General features: G+C 46.0%; 2 protein-coding genes across 8 annotated transcripts in view; one reads left to right on the top strand and one right to left on the bottom strand.

The window, feature by feature from the left end:
• Positions 1-10953, top strand: part of UBP1 (upstream binding protein 1) — a 70950-nt gene extending 59997 nt beyond the window's left edge. For both annotated transcript variants that reach the window (XM_060308783.2, XM_030830070.3), the window contains 7 exons: positions 701-755; positions 1003-1096; positions 4030-4120; positions 4877-4986; positions 6031-6173; positions 6879-6930; positions 8947-10953. In XM_060308783.2, the coding sequence (XP_060164766.1) occupies positions 701-755; positions 1003-1096; positions 4030-4120; positions 4877-4986; positions 6031-6173; positions 6879-6930; positions 8947-8984 (583 nt within the window). In that variant the 3' untranslated portion in view covers positions 8985-10953. The remainder of the gene's footprint in view (positions 1-700; positions 756-1002; positions 1097-4029; positions 4121-4876; positions 4987-6030; positions 6174-6878; positions 6931-8946) is intronic.
• FBXL2 (F-box and leucine rich repeat protein 2) overlaps positions 4880-20815 on the bottom strand; it is an 86118-nt gene continuing 70182 nt past the window's right edge. For 4 of the 6 annotated variants that reach the window (XM_030830073.2, XM_060308784.1, XM_030830077.2 and 1 more), the window contains 5 exons: positions 20239-20299; positions 19492-19536; positions 18960-19016; positions 13604-13816; positions 5505-12958 (listed from right to left, as the gene is read on the bottom strand). In XM_030830073.2, the coding sequence (XP_030685933.1) occupies positions 12851-12958; positions 13604-13816; positions 18960-19016; positions 19492-19536; positions 20239-20299 (484 nt within the window). In that variant the 3' untranslated portion in view covers positions 5505-12850. The other 2 variants (XR_009566018.2, XR_009566019.1) reach the window with 2 other exon arrangements.

Below are 20815 nucleotides of genomic sequence, written 5' to 3' on the forward strand. Positions count from 1 at the left end.
GCACTCCCTGAGCAGCTGTCCTCATTTTCCCCTGGAAACACAGGGTTAGTGGCACAAGTTTGTTTCTTTTGTTCTCTTGAATTTCACCCTGTATAATCATGGATAAATATAATCATTAAAGGGATATTATTTTTATTTTGGCTTAGGTTTACTATATCATTTCTTATAGCTCATAATCAGATTTTTTTGCAGTTATTTTCAACTGTTTATCTTATTTGATTCTCAAACTTTTTTCCTAATTAAAATGAATGAGTATCTGTCATTTTCCTGGCACCCCTGGAAATCATTGGAGCCCTTTTGTGTCATGAAACATGACTTTTTTTACTAGAACAGATGTAGGAGGAGAAGGCACAAATTAAACCGTCCTCTGTGTCTTAACTTTTTTTTTTTTTTTTTTTTTTGGTCACACTGCGCAGCTTGTGAGGGATCTCAGTTCCACAACCAGGGGTTGAACCTGGGCCATGTCAGTGAAAGCGCCAAGTCCCAACCACTGGAACGCCAGGGAATTCCCTTCTGTGTCTTAATCTTATCAACATATTGACTCCTTGACCAGTTGTGCACTCTTTTTTGCATAGTTACATTGCTCTGTCCCACAGTATTATTTTAAATTCACCTAGTTTAATAGCCTTTAATGTCTTGATTAAAAAATATATATCATAATAATCATTCTTTTCTTCCTTCCCCCCTTCCTTCTCCCCAGCAATTCTTCTTCCCCAAATCATCAAGGAGATGGAGTTTCACAGGCCTCTAGTGAAGTAAGTATCTTTACCCTGAACTATCATGCTTTCAGGGTCCTGCATTTTGAAGCCTCTGACAGGGGTTTGAGTCATTGTTTGGGTCACTGAATAATCACACCTGTGCTCTTCGTGGGTGTTTTAAACTTTAAACCTGGAGGATTTCTGTGTTTTGTTTAAATGTTCTTTATAACATGCCAGTGACTTGGATTATTTTTTGTAAGCCTTAATAGTTTCTTCTGTTTGTGTTCATTTTCTTTGTTAATAGCAACTTCAGCCTTCAGCCACGATCCAGGAAACACAACAATGGCTGCTCAAAAACAGATTCTCTTCCTACACAAGACTGTTCTCCAATTTTTTAGGTATGTTTGTGTTCGTGTATGCACACGCACACGTTTGTTTTTGTACTTTTATTAGCTGTAATTAAATTTTGGGGAAGTAACTGTATGTAGATTCGTAAGAAGTTGCCCAAACCTGTACAGGGAGCTGCCCAGTGTCCCCAGTGGTAGTGTCTTGCAGACCTATGGTGCAGGATCAGAACAGGAACTCGATGCTGTTTCACCAGGTTTACATGCCCTCATTTTTGTATACGTGTATATAGATATATGCAATTTTTTTGATTTTATTAACTTTTTATTTGAAATAATTTTTGCTTTGCAGTAAGTTGCAAAAATAACACAGATATGTTCCAGTGTACCCTTCACTCAGTTTCTCACATACTTACATAGTACAGTATCAAAACCAGGAAATTGACATTGGTGCTATGTGTGTATATAGTTCTGTGTCATTTTATCACATGTATAGATTGTATGCCCACCACCACCGAAGTTAGGATGCAGAATCTTGCCATCACCACAGGGATCTCCCTAATTACCCCTCCCCCACGATCCCTAATACCTAGCAACCATTAATGTATTTTCTGTCTCCATGATTTTGTCATTTCGAAAATGTTACATAAATGGAATCATACAGTATGTTACCTTTTTTTCTCTCAGCACAAGGCCCTTACTTCCATCCAAGATGTTGTATCAATAGTTTGTTCCTCTTTATTGCTATGTAGCATTAGAGGGTATGAATGTACTCATATATGGTTTTTATAGACTTAAGTTTTTTTCTTGCCTAGTAAGCTACGGGAGTATTTAGATGTAATTTCAGAAAGGACCGGGCGGTGCTGCTTCAGCTGGTGCTATAAGAAGCCTGTTTGGAGGGACAGTAATAGATAACGCCAGCTGGGGCAGGGGCAGCATTTTCTAAACATATTTGGCCCTGGGACCCTTTCCCGACAGAACATTTAGTAACATGTCCTGGCCAAACTCCTCCTGGGCCACGGTGAAGTAGCAGCTGGCTCTCCTTAGCCCATGGTGTTGGGGGACCATCCAAATGCAGCTCGAGCCTTTTAAGAGGAGAGAACATGTGTGCACACAGCTGGCCTAGAGGAAAGCCTGGTTTCACAAAGAACGTGGTTTTCTATTACATCAGCCCTTTATTTCTGTGCTTGTGTCATGGTTAGTCATTCCCCAGGTAGCGCTTTGTCTCTTTAAAATTAAAGTGCTGGGTGAAAGTCGTTGGCTAGCTGGGATGCACATTTTTATGATTAAGTAAGCCTTTTATCTGTGAAAAACTCATTTAAAAATTTCAGCGTGTTGCGGGATGTGGGGCGCATCTTGGATGCTCACAGGGGAGACAGGGAGAGCACTGCACAGTCGGAAGGCTCTGCCACGAGGGCCCAGGTTCCTGTTCTGTCAGACGATGCGTGTTATAGTTCTGAGTGGTGATCGCGGTGGCTTGGCCTCCTGCCTTTTCCTTCCCCTGTGAGCTTCCCAACAGTAGAAAGGGGAGGAGAGGGAGGCTTCTTTCTCTTAGCGTGTTAGGCAGTCATGTTTTGGAGAGGGCTGTGCAGTGTCTGTCCAGCTCTGTGTGTGGGTGAATGATGGGCACACACGTCTCTGGTCGCTCCTGGGAGCCCTGTTGGCAGAGGTGTGTATGGAAAGCCCCCTGGTAGAGATGACAGCGTCTGTCTCTGCTTACCTGACTCCATAAACAGCTCCAACAGTGCTCGTGCCTCATGGGAGATGTGCTTCTCTGGTCTTTGTCCTTTTACAAACTAGAAGATGATTAGGCTCTTAACATTCAAGCCCTCAAAAGTAGATAACTCCATTAATCTCGTTACATATGTAAGTGGATATTTATCATATGGAGGTCATGCTTTAATCCCAGAGGGCATCTTCATTCTCCCAATAAACTACATCTGAGCGTCAATAAAAGGTAAAACAAAAGATTGTAGACACACTCAAACGTAAAACATAGAAGAAAGAGTCTGATGAGCTCCTGTGTCACCACACCCAGCTCCAGAGACGTCCAGCCTAGATCAGTGTCATTCTCTCCCACTCCCCCCACCTTCCCTTTCTGTCCTACTTTAAAGCAAATGCTAGATACCATGTCACTTACACACCAAATACTTATGGGGGAAACCTTAAGTATAATATGCAATTCTCTGTCATGCTTTTGTATTAAAACTGGCTGCTGTGATGGAGTTGTTTGTTATAGAATGTTGCACTGTATGTAGCATGTTACAGTATAAAGAGACCTAGTCCTGGGGCTTCCCTGGTGGTGCAGTGATTGGGAGTCCGCCTGCCGATGCAGGGGACATGGGTTCGTGCCCCGGTCCGGGAAGATTCCCACATGCCGCGGAGCGGCTGGGCTGGTGAGCCACGGCCGCTGAGCCTGCGCGTCCGGAGCCTGTGCTCCGCAACGGGAGAGGCCACAACAGTGAGAGGCCCGTGTATCGCAAAAATAATAAATAACTAAATAAAAAAGAGACCTAGTCCTAGCTCTGCTGCCAACTTGTGTGCCTTTGAACAGGTCCCCCAAACTCTGACTTCCATTTCTTCCTTTTGTAAATTAAAGATTGGTCTGGGTCATCTCAAGGTGAACTGTCTGGGGTCAGAATCATGCTCATCTTCACGAGCTCCACCCAGCCAGAATAAGGCAGGCACTGAAATCCTGTATTGGGAAGAGACATTCCTGTCGGCCCTTTGCTCTTGGCTCATTGCTCTGATTTTCCAGCCTCTGGGCTTCTGAGTTCCTTCTTGATAGAGAACATGGAGAGCCAGCATTCTCTTTGGCTGTGAGGGACAGGTATGTGTGTGTGTGTTGTTCATGTGTATGTGTATACACAGGAGACCTGGCGATGGCTTCGAAGGACGTTAAACTGTGAAGACAGATGCTGCAGAGTAGCCTGTACTGCTGGTTCTTCTCCCATTTCCTTGAGAAGATTCTTTTTGCTCTTCTCCAGGTGCCGACTTGTTAAAACTGACAAAGGAAGATCTAGTACAAATTTGTGGTGCAGCCGATGGAATTCGGCTCTATAATTCACTGAAGTCAAGGTAAAATACCGTGTTTAAAAGGAACTGTTCTGCTTGAAATAAGAATGTGCCCTTGTTCGCGTGGGGACTGCGGGCAGGATGTGTCCACGCCGCGTCGGCGTGTGCCCTTGCGCTGTGGCCGCTGGCCCGCCGTGCTCACGAGGAGACTGTTTTGTGTACACCTTCAGGCAGGCCCAGATATGATGCAGGCACTGAGGGCAGAGGTAGACTGTAAGACTAGAAATGCACATGGGCAGGACTGTGGTCTGGAAGACGACTGGGTTTGTTGCCAAGAAAACAAACTTCTCATTTAGGTGAGCTATACAGAATCTATGGTTTTCAAGGTCATGTGACACTACTAAACAGTTATTAAAAATGTAAACTTCTAATTGTGAATTAAAATGATAGAACTGTAAACTGTGCTGGCTTTTAAGATCCATTTACTATCGTTGGTATTTCTAGACTTGTGGTGTGAGAATTCCATTAAACTGAATTTTACTGATGTTACATTGCTGACATAATCTTGAAACTTAAATTTACCAGCATCTGACCGACCATCTCAATGGTTTAGAGTCTGGATCATCAGATTAGACCACCTGTGATAACCTGTGATAGTTGGTGTGAGGTGTGTGTTTTTATATTCTTCCTAGTAAATTATTTCGTATAATGAAGTAACGTTGTAAAGTTCTCCTAAGGAAATAGACCCTAGATTCTTGTAGCTGTCGCTTGCGCGTGCAGCCCTCCTGCCGGCTCACAAGCGCTGTCTTCTGGTTGCAGGTCGGTGCGGCCCCGCCTGACCCTCTACGTCTGCCGCGAGCAGCCGGCGCCGCAGGGGCAGCAGCAGGCAGCGGGTGGCGGGGGCGACAGCAGCGCCGCCACACCCTACGGTGGGTATGGGCGGGCAGGGATGGGGGGGCCAGGACACTCGGCTTCCTGCCACTGTCCTTCTGAGTTGGTGGGGACCACTGGGTTGTCCTGGCAGCAGTGAGAGGCAGTGGCCCTTCTCGGCTGTTGTTATGATAAAATATAATTTTAAAAGAACAAGTGTAGGGCAGAGTATGGCACCCCTGCTTTAGAGCCTCTCTGTAGTCTTACCTTAATTGTAGTTCCAAATTCTAAGCAAAGGTTTCTGTACTCACACACATGAAAAAACCCTTGTTTGGGGAAGCAAAGTAAAAGCACTGATATTCCTGATCCGTGTTTGGCTTGAGTCAGTAGTAGAGCAGGACCTGCGAGACTCAGGCTCACTGCAGATGTGCCTGACGCTTTGCAGACAAGGGCTGCTGCATCGTCACGTGTTCCAAAAACAGCTGGGCTTTCTGTGGAGAAGCAGGAGGCCTCGTGGTCCACATCCTTAGCTTCTCGTGTGCCGTCTTCTATACTGTTTTTAATTCTTTAGGGGAAAGGAAGAGGGGAGAGGTAGCTTTTATTCTTTAGGATAAATTCCCAGTAGTAGGTTTACTGAATCAAAAACTATGACCTTTTTAGAGTTCTTTTTATATATGGCTAGAAATACATAGCATTTTTGAAAATGGCTTTCTTTCGGTGTAACTTACATACCACAAAGTCCTCCCACTGCAAGCGCACAATTCAGCGATACTTTAATCAGTTTACAGTTTTGCAGCCATCGCCACAATCCAGTTTTAGTCCCATTACTCCAGAATGATCATCTGTGCCCATCTGCAGTCACTTCCTGCTTGCTTTTAAGATAAAACCTCAGATACTTTTGTACAGAGGTTAATGTTAATTAAATTATGTGTGAGCATAGATAATGTATTATTATATTCACATGGGTAGTAAGGGGAGAAGTATTCTTATCTTTATAATTTTTCTATTTCTTTAGTACTTTGAAAGGAGTGATCTTCCAATAGATGAGGTGGAAAATAGATCAAAGATTACTGCTAAAATGCTGTTCTTATTTTTTATTTCAGTTTATCATGCAATCTACTTAGAAGAAATGGTTGCTTCAGAAGTTGCTCGAAAACTTGCGTTGGTGTTTAATATTCCTTTCCACCAAATTAACCAGGTTTACAGACAGGGTCCCACCGGTATTCACATTCTTGTTAGCGATCAGGTAACTGGCATGCCCTTTTCCCTTTCACACTGATATTTACTTTTATATGTATTACTGAAGTGCTATAGAAAAAAAGTCTGTGACTCCTTTGGCAAGTACTCATGAGAATCATTTTCAGAGTTGGGAATCAAGATTGGGAAGAATTTATAACCAAGAGTTCTAGGTGTCCTGGGTGGTAGAAGGAATACAGGTAAAGGAGAACCGGAGCTCCGATCCCGCCCTCTTTGAACTCCGACACTGGTCACTGGGGGGCTCTGGGTTAGCGAGCCTTTGGCCCTTTTTAGCAAGGCATTTGAATGTGTTTTCCTTTTGTGTACTATTTGATGGCTGATTTTAAAAAGCTGTGAGGTTAGAAGGGCAGTTCACTGCCGCCCCGTGTTCAGTGACAAGCAAGTAAGAGCACTTTGGCAGCAACTTTTTGTTAGTCACTATCACAGAACCCAGCAGCGAATGCCTCCCCGTGGGCTGGAGGGTGACTGACCAGATCGCCGGGCCCCCATGGGCAAGCACGGTCAGCACCGAGCTGGCCAGTACAGCAGGTGTAAGCCCTTGCTACCTCACACTGCCTATTTGAATTACCATTTTGGCCGTTGAGTCCTGTACTTGTACAGCTATATATAGATTATGACATTTTTCTTTTACTACTTTTACTCAGTTAAGAAAAGACACTTGGATCTTAATTATACATCTGCTTTATCCTTCTAGATGGTTCAGAACTTTCAAGATGAGAGTTGTTTTTTATTCTCCACAGTAAAAGGTACGTGTGTCTTGAAATGCGAGAATCATGAAAGATAGTGTGTGCCTGAAATCAGCAGTCATCTTGCATATTTACTTTTGGAAATGCTGGCTTTACTAATTTTAAGAAGTTTGAAAAAGGAATCAAGGAAATATTTCTAGTGACTGAAATATTGTGGAAATTAACGAGCAAGTAAGGAAGAGGAATCAGTCCTTCTGGATGCCTGGAGAAAAACCCCAGTCCATTTAGCGAACATTTTACTGAGCACCTCATGTCAGACACATGCCGTTGGTGCTAGAAAGGTCTTCCCCTCCTGTAGTGGGGAAAGGAAACCAGAATTGGTCCATAAATACACACAGATTACAAATAGGTAATTTAAGTGCCATGAATGAATGGGGAAGTGGGGTTGCTTGTGGATGAGGGGGCCACGCAGCTGTGGAGGCTTCTCTGAGGAGCTGTCACGAACGCTGAGACCTGGAGCCTGAGGGGGAACTGAACACACGAGGAGCAGCACCCCAGCTGGCGCGGGGCCGGGTGCAGAGGAAGGAGCGTGGCTGCTCTGGAGGCCTGAGAGGGCCCGTGGCTGCTGTGCAGGGCGAGGACAAGCGGAGTTGGAGGCGGGTCTGGTAGGCAATGCCTGGGGGTGGTGGGAGTTTAGATTTTATTTGAAATGCATTGCAAAGTCAGCGATGTTGTTTAAACAGACGAGTAACGTGAACAGGTTTTTCTTTTCTTCCACTCGCAACTCTGTGGAGACAGATAAGAAGGTGGGAAAACTGGAGGCAGGAGATGTCATCTAGATGAGAGGTGACGGGATCTTGGACGCTGATAGACAGGGCCCTGCTGGGCTCCACATTGGAGGGAGGAGTGGTTGTGACTCTCACAGGAGCAGCTGGGCAGGCGGTGGTCGGTGGTCCCGGTGGAGAGGTAGGCGGGCTTGGGGGAAGCGGCCAAGGCTTCTGTTTTAGGACGTGGAAATCATAGCCGGCTGGGGCTGGCAAGAGAGGCCTGGGCTTGAGGTGTAAACCTGGAAGCCTTCAGTGTGTCTGCCGTGACTCAAAGCAGTAGAAATTCTTGAGGTTATGGAGGGAGAGAATGTGAAGAGCGGGCCCAGACGGGGTTCAGCAGAGTTCCAGTTATAGGGCTGGATAAAGGAGGGGTTTTTTAAATGTAAAGTTACTATGAGAAGAGACGTTTGAAAGTCTGATGAGTTAAGATCTAAAGCTGCACCTCAAAGAGCATGATGTCACGTGTCACCCTTTCCTGGGAAGAGAGCAGCCCACCTAGAAGGCAGGGGCTGAAGTTAGGACTTCACCCTGTGCCAGACGTGTCTCCTAAGCCACCAAGTTAACCTGCGGTGCAGGGCTGTTCAGTCTGTGAACTGGCCCACTTTATCTTTTCTCATCAGACATGTTTAGTTTAGCACCCTTCTGGCTCAATTTTTCGTTCTCAAAACAATGCAGTTTTTACTCTGCAAAACTCACACTGTCTATAAAAAGAGGCAGCTCGTACAGTGAACGTGTGGCTGCGTCCTGTGAAGGCGGTGGGGTTTCTGGTGTCAGGCATCACAGGACGTCCCCGGCTTGCTCAGTGTACTGTTTTCAGACATTGGTCCTTATGGAAAAATTCATTTGTTCCTTGATGACCGCCTGTACTGCTGCTTCTCGCCATCTCCCGAGAAACACTAGGCCATCGCGCAAAAGTAGTGATGTGTTTTTTTAAAATGTTTCAGATCTACTTTTGAGGAGTTCAAAAATTATTTCCAGAAAAGGTGGATGTAAGCACCCAGTTCATTGGATAGTCTGTGCCCTGTGCCTTGCCCTCAGGTCGGGGGTGGGGCGGGCCAAGGGAATGTGCATGTGATGCTGCCGTAGGCAAGAGGGACTGGAGCAAGTTAGCTTGTTTTCCTCTAGAATATTTAAAGGTACCCTCTGAACTGGGGCGGGGGGTTGTAGAGTTCTAGGAGTGTTTCAACGTAGTCTTGATTCTCCAGCCTGGTAAAAAATTGAGCCTAACGTCCCTTTCTTTTTTCCACAGCTGAAAACGGCGGTGGCGTCCACATAATTTTGAAGTGACGTCTTGACGTAGTCTGAACTCTATTCAGCACCAGTTAAAGTTACGCTTAAAAGTGTGTGAAGACTGAATCCAAGAAGTCTTGGGATTGGATTTTACCGTATGAAATGTTTCATATTGAAAACACAGGATGACCCTTCTCACAAGCTGGATGAGAGGCACGTCTCCTTCGCTTCACTGCCTCGGCCTCGGCCCGGGACAGTGAGCACGTCGGGCCCCGGTGCAGGTAGGCCGCCTGCTTCTCTGCCAGAGAGGCCAGTAGACACAGTCCCTAGAAGCAGCCTTCGCTGTCTCTTTACACTGTATGCGGTTTGGAAATGAATGTAAAGACGTACTGTGGGCATTTACCTTTCTGGGCCAGTTCGGCTTCTGCTGCCGGGACCTTATGCTGACCTGGGTCGGGGTGGGGGGGCACTGGCTGCTGCGGGGCCAGTGCCAAATCCACGTGTGGAGAGAGGGAGGCCGGCGCTGATACGGGCCGATCACTGGTCAGGGGAGAGGCTTGGCGCCTTCTTGGAAAAAATCATGTCTAAGGGTGCGCATCTGCCGTGATCATGCCAGATCGGAGAAGCCCCAAGCCAGGAAGAGGGGCGTGAAGCAAACTGCATTATCAAGAGTACCTTGGTGAGAGGATCAGTGTAAATCCTAATAGGTACAAAGACTTTTGTGTTTTTGCTTTGTCACAGATTTATTGAAAAACTTTTTGCTTCTGCTTCCGTTTTTAGCATTTTGGTTTTCATTTTTGAAGCCCCAATGCCTTTTAAACTCATGTGGTTTTCTTTCTCCTTTTCCTCCCTCTCTCTGTCTCTGACCACCCACTCCACCCTGCACCATACTGTTGTTGAACTTTTTTAAAGACCTGTCCCCAACATTGGAAATACACCTAAGCAGCAGAAAACAGTGTGATAGTTTCTGACTTGGTGTTAAGGGGTCTTCATTATCAAGAGTTGAAATTTATTTGTGGAACACTAGACATCACAAACACTATATTGTACCATCAAAATTCCTCACATTTCTCTAATATGGAGCTTTAGTACAATCACGGGTAACATTCTGGTGATTATTTAGGGACTTTTTTATACACCACATAATAGCTTCTTTTTCTATAAAAAGAGTGCCTCTTTCACAAAACCAATGCTTGTTGGCCAGTATACTTTCCAAAGGGAATCACTGTTTTTGCAATTTTTTCTACTATCAATCAATCAATCAATCATTATTATCTCTTCCCTTCACCCAAAGCCTTCCCAAAATTCATCAGCAAGCATTTGAGGCCTGTGGTGTACTAGACACAATTTTCTTTTCAAACTTCGATTCCATTTTAATTATACCATCTCTGTCCGTTTACCCAGTGTCTTGGTTTTGAGTGTATTATTTGATCCTTATCTTTGTTCAGGCAGAAATAAGAATGGGTAATTTTGAGTTTAAAATCTCTCCCAGAAGACAAAACTACTTCAGTGGGTGAAAGCTTTGGCATTTTATGTTTTATTCATAAAGGGGGTTATTTGATATGAAAAAGTAATGTCTCTAAATATTCCATCTTTGGTTTGAAAATATCCATAACAACTTGTATAGACCCTAAAGCAGGAGAGCTTTCCTTTCCGTCATTTTCCCTTTGCTTTTGTATGACCACATGTTTTCTGTACCAGTCACTTGGGAAAGAAGTGAGCTTCTCTCTTAATTAATTGTTTAGAGTTTTGCTTGTCTATTTAGCATTCCTTTTTGAGTCTCAAGATTTATGGAACAATAAATGTCATTTTTAATGCTGTGTGCTATTTTGAATTCCTCATCAGGTTTTACAAGTGGGGTAAAAATAATTAAAGCTCATCAAACTTGAAATGACACCAAGCAGCACATTAGTCTGTCCCAGTGAAACAGGTTAAATTATGGCACCAGCAAATTTGCTACTTTGTTTTTTTAATAGTAGGATGTACACATTTCAGTATAATAAATGTTTTCCGATTGTTTTGCAAATGTGTGTCTCATTTAAAATCCAAGTTCCTGCCAGTGTGTCACCTCATGTCATAGAATCAAGGAGTTCACTGTGTATGTTCTGAGTACACACCAGTCCCAATGTTGTTATAAGAGCTGATGGGAGTGTGTGTTTTCAGTTTGTTTCCTCAAAGCTGATGCAAACTGAGGACAGCTTATCCAGTGACTGTGCCACACTTAAAGGGGAAGCAAACCTGATTTTTCTTAACAGAGGTTCTCCTGTTTTGTAGATGTGGTCCAACGTCATTCAGCCAGAGTCCAGCAGCTGTGAGAGGTTGTGTCCAGGCTCAAAAGAGATAATGTATAGAAGGCCCATGGTCATTTAAATTTTTAAAATAGAAACTATATTCATAGCTTCCTGCAACAGCCATTTTTTCCCCCACACAGTGGTGTAAATGTATATTTAGATAACTGCTATGGTATACACACAATAAGGCAGCAGAATCATCAGGACTTTAATGCTTATTCTGATAATCCTGTTGATTGATTTATAGAGTTGTATATCCATCTATTTGCCTTCTCTCCCCAGAATGCAGCTGAGGCCTTGTATCCTAAATGCTTCTAAAACTCTCCACCTAATAGAACCGTAACCCAATTAGAAGTATTGCTCGTCATGGGGAAATTTCTCGTTTTTGCTGTTTCCCTCAGCTTCTCGTGAGCTCTGGGCTCTTCAGTTTGGGGCGTGGTTACTAAGAAGGGTTGGCTACCATTAACACAGAGATGCAGTAAAGGTCACAAATGTGGACAGCACAGAGCAGAAACCAGATCATCTTATCAGATTTCAGGTAACATTAGGAACGCCTGAATTTGGAAGATGGATTTGCTCAGATTTGTCTGCCATGAGATAATAGCAATAAAACCCTCTGGCTTAAGCATTGCAGTGGTTTATTCATTTTTATATAAGTCTCAAAGGTGCCAACACTTTACTGATTTTAGTTTTAAGTGTGTAAAATTTTTGAATAGTCCTGGTGTAACTTGATTTCTAAGATTTTAAAATAAACTTGGAAAAAAATCACACCCATTCTACATGCATCCATTATTTTTAATTGATTATATTATAGATAACTTGAGCCTTAATTCTGTTTCTTTAAGGTCCCCCAAAGTTTGTGAGACATGACATGATCAGCTTTTCTATAACAACAACACATTATGTGCCACAGCCTACGCCAGAGCTTATGATTTCCAATCAGCCAACACAAACTGAGTTGCTTTTGTTTAGTTTTTGGTCCCCAAAAGGATATATGACAAGTTGACAGAAACAGAAAGGTGAAGACCTTGCTTCACCCTGTTTAGAGTCCTCATTCTTTGGTGTCTCATGGAAACCTATTAACTTGCCTTCCACGTAAGTCGCTACATAGAAAACTGTCAGGCATTATGAATTTGCAGTATAGTCACTTTGATAAAGTTGCTATTTAATCTTCAAAGTGGAAAAGTCCTGCTAATCAAAATGGAATCGTTGTGAATAAAAGTAGGCCACTGGCTGAAGTATCAGGTAGAAAATCAACAGCTTATTTTTCTGCTCAATTTGTGCTAACACTAATGGTCTGTTCGAGGAATGCTGACAAAGCCAAGGGCAGGAGTCCTGTACCGAGGGAGGCACCCACCTCTAGAGATCCAGGGCTCCTGCGTGGTCCTGGCTGCACTATGACCACTCTTGCCCTGTGGTAATTGACACAAGGCTTCGAATTGATTGCATCACAGCAGAATAAAGGTAAAAACTATCACGAGAGTTACTGCAGTCCCTGCAGAAGTCTTTTACCTGTAAATGCCTTTCCCAATGGAGAATCAACAGATTTGGATGATGGTGGACTACGTCAGAAAGACTCGGGTCCTCGGGAGGAAGGGACACCTCGTGAAGCCCTGGGCTAGGCAGCTGCTGTCAGAGGATGACACAGCACCTGCATAGCCTCTGTCCACTTCCTCCCACTGCTGTCGGCGGGGTGACAGGAGCAAAGTAGGCATGGACTTTGACATGAGGGAGCTGGGCCTGAAAGTAGAAAGGAAAAGTGTAGTCATAAGATAGTTTGGGGGTTGCAGGCATAATCCTAGAAAAGCCCACAGTTCTCCTATAGAATCTAGTTCACTCTACCATTAGGCAGATAGTCCCAATAGAATTTCTGGTGTGCGCTAACGCTGCTCCTGTCGACATGCACGTCTCCCCAAACAGCACCTTTTAAAGACAAAGGGGTGGTCGTTGTCCCTGTGTGCAAACCAAGTAGAGATGTAACAGCTGAAGCACCTGGGGCTGCTTAGGGGTCTAAGTGCAAAGTTGCCTAAACTTAAAGCGTATTCAAGAACGACGGAGGTGAACTACATGCGGAAAGAACGCCACAGTTATTAAGACACTTTATACGTAGAAATTAGCAAAGATCAAGCCTACTGATAACGGCCTTAAGTCCCTTTCCTTCTAGTAAGTTTGCTAATCAACAGACCACATGGAACCTCCACCCAGACCCATTCTAGAAGTCGACTCTTTCCAGGGTGGGGTCTAATGAGGAAATTTAGAAGAAGTGTAAGAGGATAGTTTGCGTAACTATTGGCCCAGGACAGAATGTAGAAAATGGATGTTGATTCTTGGTGTATTTGTCGTTTGCTGAGAAACTGCCAGGTGTGGCTGCTGCCCGACACTTACCCGCATCCGCTTGATGCCCGCGCGGGTGACCTGCTGGCAGTCGTACAGCTCGAGGCGCTCCAGGCCACGACAGTTCTCCAGGTGCTCCAGGGCCACGTCAGTGATGAGGAGGCAGTTGTCCAGTTCCAGCACCCGCAGCCTCTCGTGGCCGCAAGGGCTGTTGCTCAGGTGCAGGATCCCATCATCCGTGATGAGCTCACAGTGGGACAGGCTCTGGAATGAGGGGAAGCACAGATGTTTGCTGGACCCTCTCATTCCAAGGCTCACGGCCCAGGAAGAGCAGGGAAGCCGGCCCAGGCAGCGTCCCTGGGAACCACTGAGCAGCGGGAGGATGGAGCACAAAGCTGTGGGCCCATGGGCAGCGGCTTCTCTCACCTTCCCGCCAGGTAAAGATGGGAACCGACACTGCAGAGGGCGGTCTGCGCCGTGAGGATCCTGAACTCACCTCTTCCCGCAAACAGCGAATCTACAGCTACACAGGGAACAGCTTCCTCCAGAAAAAAACATAAAAACTGGCTGAACGACTCTCCACGTTGGGCAGATGAGAGAAGGCCCACTTGGAAGCGGAAGGAGAGGCTGGGCCAGTCTGTCATGAACCCCGGCCCCAAGCGCGGAGACCCCCGGGCAGGAGGGAACTCATAACCTGGAGCTTCTCACTGAGGAGCGAACGGTTTAGAACGGTTTAACCCCACATTAGGCACCTGAACGTCTAGCTGGAAAAACCAACCCGCTGACCTCCGAGAGACCCAGAGACCACAGCAATGTGAGGAGGAATTCAAAGGACTTTCACACCCGGGCCCTCCCCACCCCCAGGGCCCAGATGATGGAGGGGAGCCCAGCCCGGGTGTGGGAGGCTCGCCTGCTAGGTGACACATTGGGGGGCCTGCTGGGGTGCCCCCAGGGCCTAGGGATGGGCGGGGGCCATCTTTGCACATTCCCTCTGCCGAGCTCCAGCCACTGGATGACATTTTCTTTTTTAAATTCTGGGCTTCTTCCTTCCCGGTGAGCACTATTTCGCATCCTCTCCCGGCCCTGCCTCTGCCTTGCACCAGGGTGCCATCCTCATTCTCTGTCTCTATGTTTCTCTCAGGGGGAGAGTTTCACGTGTGTCTGGTGCCCCCGTTTTTGCAGCTGTTGCCAGGGGACACGTCCATCTCCTGGCCTGCGGGGTCCCACGGGACTGTAACCAATGGAGAGATTGTTACGTGGCTCCCACGTCCCGGGATCAGCAAGAGAAAACACCCAGGAGCCGTCTTTCTCGGAAGGAGGACTAGGAGCTTGTCCTCACAGCTGCAGCCAGGGGCACAAGTTTCTAATTAAACACACATCCAAGGGCTGACTGTAATCCTTCCTAGAGACCCTGGAGGCTGATGCTGTCCTTGCTCTCCCCTCTGCCGTGCTCCAGAGCACCAGGATCTCCCAGAGGGAGCTTTTACATCTGCCTGGTGACCTGGTTTCTATTTCTGGTGCCCCAGTCTTTGTATAAGGTGCCCATGGGATGCTCCTTGCTCACCTGGCCCTGATGGCCAAAGAAGGCTTGTATTCCTGGGTCCCATGGGACTTTAACATGAAAGAGTTCTTGGCAGGCTACCACCCCCAGGGCACTTTACAGACAGCAGGCTGAAACACACCCCCAGCCCTTCTGGGAAAGAGGCCTATCTGCTTGTCCTGGAGCTTACAGGGCGGGCTTCAGGTCTGGTACACATCTAGAGGCCTACAGATGTGCTCTCAGCAAAGGTAGGTGCAGGTACATGCCATCTCTGCACTCTCCCTGGTCAGTATCCCCCCAGACAGGAGTTTACGCCCTTATCTGGGAAAAGAACCAAACAGAGGTCACGGAGCTGAAGAATACAACTGAACTGAAAAATAAAGTAGAAGGTTTCAAGAACAGACTAGATGAAGCAGATAAAAGGTTCAGTGACTTGAAGACATGGCAGTGAAAATCACCCAATCAGAGCAGCAGAGAAAAAGAATGAAAAAAAGTAAAGAAGATACCCTAACAGACTTATGGGACAATATCAAGTGGACTAATGTTCTCATTATGAGGGTAACAGAAGGAGAAGAGAGAGAAAGAGGCAGAAAAGCTAATGGAGAAAATAATGGCTGAAAACTTCTTTAGGCTGGGGGAGGAAACACATCCAGATTCAGGAAGCCCAGAGAATTCCAAATAAGATGAGACCCACGCCAAAACACATTACAATTAAAATGTCAAAAATTAAAGAATCTTAAGAGCAGCAGGAGAAAAACAACTTGTTATATACAAGGGAACTCCCCGTAAGACTATCAGCAGGCTTTTCAGTAGAAACTTTGCAGGCCAGAATGGAGGGGCACAATATATTCAGAGTGCTGACAGAAATGAAAAAAAATTCCAACCAAGAATACTAAACCCAACAAAGTTATTCAGAACTGAAGGAGAGATAGGAATTCCCTGGCGGTCCAGTGGTTAGGACTCAGCGCTTTCACTGCTGGGGCCCAGGTTCAGTCCCTGGTTGGGGAGCTAAGATACTGCAAGCCACACAGCGTGGCCACAAAAAAAGAACGGAAGGAGAGAGTTTTCCAGACAAGCTAAAGCTAAACTAGTTCATCATCACTAAACCTGCCTTACAAGAAATGTTAAAGGGACTTTGTTAAGCTGAAAAGGGCACTAATTAGTAACAAGAAAACATGAAGGTACAAATCTCACTGGTAAAGGCTGTGATAAATCAGGGTGAAAGATAAAACTCTGTGGCATCAAGAAAATAATATAGTCTTTATTGGCTGCAATTCTTTATTCTTTAATAGCTAAAATTCTTAGATAGCTTCTAGGACCAATGAGCTGCATTAATATTTTAAAAGTCAAAAAAACTGGCTCTGGTACTGAAGAGGAAACCAGCCCCTCAATTATCAATAGAACCTGCTGATGACATCCTACAAACTAAAAACTGAAGTAACGAAGAGGATCCTTAACCTCCTTTGAACAAACTTCATGAACTCCTCTGTGTTCTTTTGAATCTGGAGTTCCCCTTGTTTGCAACTGTATATTTGACTTATTTTCAAAGAAACATGATGAGTTTCCCTTTCAAAATGGCCTTCTAGATTTGGTTTTTGTGAAAGTACAAGGCCCTTCCTCCCTTGAGGATCACAGAGCAGTTCCTGGAAGGGGTGGGGTATGTGCACACTTGCCTCCTTCACATGTAAAGAAGAACCAGGGAACTGAAGTTTAGCAAATGAGGTGTGATAGTTACCTGGCTCGGGGCTAGTGGTCACTTCCCTCATTTCTTCCTGCTTGCAGATCTTTAGTAAAAGCTAAAAACCAGATTTCAAAATTCTGAATCTATGGAGCTTTGCCCCAATAGCACTGGCTCCTCTGAGCTCCCCAGGCTGGGGGAGGACTCCCTGGGGTGGACCCCTGGCTCCAGCATGGAGAGCACTGTCTGGCCCTCCCCCAGGGAGGTGGGGACCGGCTGCTCCTAAGCGCGTGTCCCAGGCGCACCCGGGCTGCCCCGCACCAAGACTCTGCATCTGTGCTGTGAGACCTGCAGCAGCAGAAACGCACATCCAACAACCCTGAGCTTCCACTCACCCTTGGCTCTACCTGTGGGCTGACAGAGGCGCTGCTACCATGTCCGTAGCAGGGAGAGCCCCTGGAGTATCCGTTAACAAGGATCCAGACACACACTGCTGTGCAATTTCTGAGTGACGATAAAGTCTGTCTCTTCTGATGAATGATCTTTTCACTCTCCAGTGCCTAGAACAGTGCCCGGCGTGTAATGGTCCTCAAGAGGTGTTTGTAGAGTGAATTTGATGAATATAATCAGATTTAATCCACAGCATTTCCCTTTTCTGTGTGGGCTACCAGGCATCTCCAAAGCTAAGTTTAGATTTCAACTGCAACTGTTTCCCTGCTTTTCTGCTAATAATCCTCCAGGTATTTTTCTTTTTTATTTTCATTTGAGGCTCTTATCTTGGACTTCTGGGTTTTATTATAGTTTATCTTTTACTCTAAGTCCCCTTTCTGGAAGTAGCTTGTATGAATATCGGGGAAGATGGAGAAGATTTCAGTCACCAGAATCCCCGCTGGGGAGAACACTATTTGGAAGACATTTCCTGACCCGTCGCTGAGGTGGGCCTGCACTCCTGAGGAAGCAGGAGTTAGGGAGCTGGTGGAAGGCCTTGTCCCGTGCACACAAGAGACGACACTGCCCAAGGGGTGGGAGTCCAAGTCCAGGGTATCTCCGAGTCGGGGAGAGAGCCCTTGGGCAACAGGGAGGAGGGAGGTTAAAACAGGAAACAAAGCACGGGGCTCCTAACCTTCCCCACACCTCTGAGAAGCAGGCCATCTCAGGGACACGGGGACAAGGGGTGGAGAAAGCCCATCAGACAACTGGTTCTATCAATTATAAAACCAGATCAGAACTAATTTGGGAGTAAAGACATTAGAAAGACAAAATTATCTGCAGGTGTGTAGAGGGAAACAGTTTCAGCAGAGAATCTGGAAACAGGTAGGTTTCGGACTATCTCTGAAGTCTGACACCAAACTCAAAGTCCCAGAGCTGTCCAAAGCCCAGCACACTTGTGCCTGAGGGAGAAGCATCCAGAAGGAATGTGGAAATAAGGAAAACTGGTGGGGAGAGTAACTCAAGGCCAAATGGAGCTCTAATGATGTTATAAAATCCTAGCCCTTGCTGACAGAGCAAGTTCAAAGGGGATAGAGAGAGCTGGCTTAAAAATCTGTCGTGTATCTCAGGGCAGTGGAAAGACCAGACCCCACGGAAGCCACGAGATCTGGGTCCTTTGGGCAGTTGTGTAAATCTGGGCAAGCTTCTTAACCGCGCTGAGCCTCAGCTTCCTCACTGATAAAATAGGGATGTCCATGGTGCCCACATCACAGGGCTGTGTTGGGATTCAGTGAGTCAGTGTATCTGGTGGGAGCAGGCAGCCAAATGGGGACTCCACCCCTGCTTCACATCCAGCAGCCGGATGGGAAACGTGCATGCGACGTCTGCATGGCTAAGAGTGTCAATGACACTCTTCATTGCTCATTCTAGATCTTTCAGTATATTCTAATTCCCCCCCCCATAGATATTTGAGCAGATATGAAATGTAATATAAGGATGGCCTCATTTTAACCGTGCTGACTTTCACTATACCCGACATGATGAACATGAATTTGAGTAAGGACGCTGGTCCCTATATTAGGTTCACACCCTAAAATGAAAGCAGTGACATTTAGATACCCTGCCTCCCAAGTGAGCCCAACGCACAGACCTTAGAAACCAAGAATGATGACACCCTATGGAAAGGAAGGCTCTTGCTGTCGTACGGGGGTTCTTTCATCCCTAAGAGGTAAGTAACGTCACAAAAAGCTCAGACTCACCAGGGCTTGCAGTTTAGGACAGTGAATGGAGAGCTGGATGAGTGTGCTGTCGGTTATCTGGAGAGAAACACGTGGTGTCAGTGTGGCTTCTACACCAGAACTTAATACCTAATCCTGCTTCTCCTGAATACAAGAATCAAAAGGTGCAAGAGAATTAAAAACTCATCTCAAGCACACTTGGGCTGGGAGCCCGAGGGACAAAGGGACAAAGAGGGTCCCCCGAGATTCTTCTCTGTAGAGTCACCTCATCACTGGACATGCAAGCTTATTTCTCCCTTAAGTTTTGTGAAAATGAGTCCTTTTGTTTTTTTAATGTTTGGCAAAAGATGGTGCTATCCTGAACTTGGCTGTAACTCTGATGACTGAGAACAGCCCAAAGTTTATGCATCCCCCTCCCGTGGCCCTCACAGGTTCCCAAGCCCTTACACCTACGCTGGGGCAAGGAGGGTCCAGACAATGGCCAGTTGGCATCTCTGGTTACGCCTGTCAGTGGCTGAGGGGCACCCTGCAGAGCTGTCAGGAGTCCACTCACCAAGATGCATTCTTCGAGATCCATCTTCTCCAGGTCATGACAATTCTGAAAAAGTCCATAAGAGTCCATAAGACACCCCATTCCGAAGGTGACCCAGTGAGCCAGCACATTTGAGCAGGTGCCCTTTGAATCATATTCACTTTGGAAATGGGCATTAGGGCTGCATTTCCTTCTCTCATCCTGGAAAGGCAGTTGTCTGCACCTTCCCAGTGGCTCACAGGTATCAGCACAGAGATTTTAGCCATGGAATGGGCTCTGGGAGGTCGTGGGGGTGGGCGCTCAGCCACGGTGGGGATGGTGGAGGGCTGGGGTAGGAGGAAGAGTGTATCAGCATCCCCAGGAGGTCATGGGTTCTGGGCAGCAGGCCACAGGGGCCCCACAGTGGTTGGCACTGGCAGGGCAGTGTGGAGAGAGAGGGCAGAGGCAGAGCCCAGCCCAGCTGAGGGATGCTACTGAGAGGCTGAGTCGGGGTCTGTGTGAGGAAGGGCATCTCCCGGCAGGGAGGAGGCTCTTCTCATTGGGGTCCCACCTGACCAAGTGAGAGTGAGGTCCACGCCTGGTACAGGACCTGCCTAGCTTTCCAGCCTGCTGGGGAAAATTCAGAACACCCCCCACAAGGACTCTATTCTACTTGGTGCCTGTCATTTCTGAAGGTAGTTTTTTGCACACTCCAAGACCACTCCAATTCACTTTGACTGAGGGAGGTGAATTAGAGTTTGGTTTGACTTTGTAAAACCTCTGTCTTACCCGAGCTAAAAGTGTAAAGCCTGCATCAGTCAAATGGGAACATCGGGCAGCCTCCAAGATCCTGGGATAAGGAGTGCACAGAAGACAAAGTGGCGACTGGTTAACAACAGAAAAGCGTTCTTTACAATGCTCTGGAGTTTATTCCACTCTGTGACACAAAAAGGAGGCTCAGGAGGAATGTGACCTGCCCAAAGTCCCATCCCAAACTTGGTCAGTAAATCCAGGAATCTTCCCACAATACCAGCACATGGTTGCTGTTTTTAGATACTATTCTGATATGTGTTGACTTCTAAACAATTAAAATGTACTTTCACTCAACAAAATCATCTTGATATACTGCATTTATTGAAATTCCCAGTCACCCTAAAGGAAATTTTAAAAATTCACAGCCAGTGAAAACATCCATGCTTAACAGGGATGGATGCTTAAATAATATTTTTAAGTTAAATTACTCCCTTATAGCAATAATTTTGACCTCCTTTCTGACCAGTTTTGACCACCTATATTCCTACCATGCAGAAACATCAAAATTCTCTAGAATCTTCCCTAATTCAACAGTAAGAAAAATGGGGAAAAG

The sequence above is a fragment of the Globicephala melas genome, chromosome 11 (genome assembly GCF_963455315.2).
Source record: "Globicephala melas chromosome 11, mGloMel1.2, whole genome shotgun sequence".
NCBI classification, from domain to species: Eukaryota; Metazoa; Chordata; class Mammalia; order Artiodactyla; family Delphinidae; genus Globicephala; species Globicephala melas.